This window comes from Mesocricetus auratus, unplaced genomic scaffold (genome assembly GCF_017639785.1).
Source record: "Mesocricetus auratus isolate SY011 unplaced genomic scaffold, BCM_Maur_2.0 Super-Scaffold_100028, whole genome shotgun sequence".
In the NCBI taxonomy this organism is placed as follows: Eukaryota; Metazoa; Chordata; class Mammalia; order Rodentia; family Cricetidae; genus Mesocricetus; species Mesocricetus auratus.
The window spans coordinates 25,151,697-25,153,402 of NW_024429209.1; the positions used below are offsets into that span (position 1 = coordinate 25,151,697).

The 1,706-nt window shown below is 48.8% G+C and overlaps 1 protein-coding gene across 1 annotated transcript; it reads right to left on the minus strand.

The window, feature by feature from the left end:
* Window positions 1–266: 266 nt before the first annotated feature.
* Window positions 267–1,343, minus strand: Npbwr2 (neuropeptides B and W receptor 2). The gene is given in 7 exon segments (XM_021229730.1): window positions 267–370; window positions 373–642; window positions 645–677; window positions 680–856; window positions 859–914; window positions 916–982; window positions 1,337–1,343. Coding segments are annotated over 7 exon segments (714 nt in total).
* Window positions 1,344–1,706: the final 363 nt, after the last annotated feature.

A 1,706-nucleotide genomic window follows, 5' to 3' on the forward strand; every position in this document is an offset into this window, starting at 1 on the left:
ACAAGGGGTCCTGTCCCAGGACACATAGAGAATTAGCTATGGGGCCCTCTATATGTATATCCTCTCTGGGTAACCAGACTTTTGCTTGCTACCAGGACCAAGATACCTGCTACTCTCTCCCTGGGGATGTCTAGGAGACAGGTACAGAAAGGCAATGTCATGTTTGGAGCTGTCTGTATGTCGAACACAGGGATAAGTGTGAAGAGGCCAAATGTCTCCCAGCTGGGTCAACCACTGCTTTTGGAGGTGGTGAATGGCAAGGATGCTCAGGCCTCCTGACATAGGACTATGGTGCATAAATTCTTGTAGAAGTTGTCATCTAGGATGGCATACAAGAAAGGATTGAGGCATGACTTGGCATAGCTGAGCTAGTAATAGCATACAAGATGCCAATGACCATGTCTGTAGTCAGAGACACAACAGAGGCCAGGTAAAAGGGCGGTCAGCAAAGAAGGCACACAGTCAACACAGTGGGGACCAGGACAGTTACCTTCCTCTTGGCCTTCCCCAGAACCTTAGCACCTGAGTGGAGTCTCATGCTATGCAATCTGGGCAGTAGATCCACATATAACATGCAGACGATGTTCTCAGGCACTGCAAAGCCCAAAACCAATGTATAAATGTGGCTGGCTAGGAACCAGGTACCTATAACTCATTGCTGTAGACATGGGCAAAGAAAAGAAGGGCAGACCCATGATGGTGATACCCAGCCAAATGCAAAGGCTGGCAACTTTTGTCCCTCTCCGGGTACATAGGCAATCCATGGGATTGGACAGTGGCAGCACCACTAAGTAGTAGTCCACACTTATCACAACTAGGAAGTGGATGCTGGAGAAAATGCTGTAGTGGTTGAAGGCTCCCCAAAGGGTCAGTGCTACAGCAGGTACTCAGAGATGTTGGCTGGAAGCACCAGCACAGATCATGGAATACACAGTTGGGAGGAGAACGTGGGGTATAGGTAGTGGCTCAGAGAAGGTGTGGGCTAGGTATTACTGTCCTCAGACAAGTTAGTGCTTATGGTAGTGGGGAAGCAGTTAGTAGCCTCAGTTGTTGGAGGACTCTGGGCACTCAGAAACATGCATCATGATAGGGCTTGGAGGCTGATATCTGGGCAGGGGCCTCCTGGGCTGGATTCTGGGAAAGAAACAATCAGAAATGCTACTACAGTAGCAACCTCAAGTTCTCTGAGGCCATCCTATCCACCCTGGACCCAGGCAATAGTGGGGCACAAAGTTCCCCTTCCTAAGTGTAGCCCACTTTCAAGTTCTGCTCATGTGAGAGCAGCTGTACATTCTCCTGGGATGCTAAGGGTTGGAGTGGCCCAGAGCAACCCCACCTACCATCGTCAATATACAATAAGTAGAAGCAAGGCTGTTGCTTATATGGAAGTGTAACTTTTAAGTGCTTCTCTAGCCACTTTGGATCTAAAAGTCCTTGCCTTCAGGAGTCAAGTCCTCACTCTCCCTACTGCTTGCAAACCCCTGCTTTTCCAGATATTTCATTGACTTGTCCTCTGTCTAATGCCTTGTAGCTAGAAGATGGTAGCCTTGGGTTCTCAGTGTCTAGGCAGCTATAAGATAAAGGGGGAGGTATGAACCTTCTGCTTTAGCAAAGGTTACAGTTAGTCTTGGCCATCTGGGAGGGTGGATTCCAAGACCCACTTGCCTGTTGGTGTCCCAACCCATCCTTGGTTACAATGCGAATGA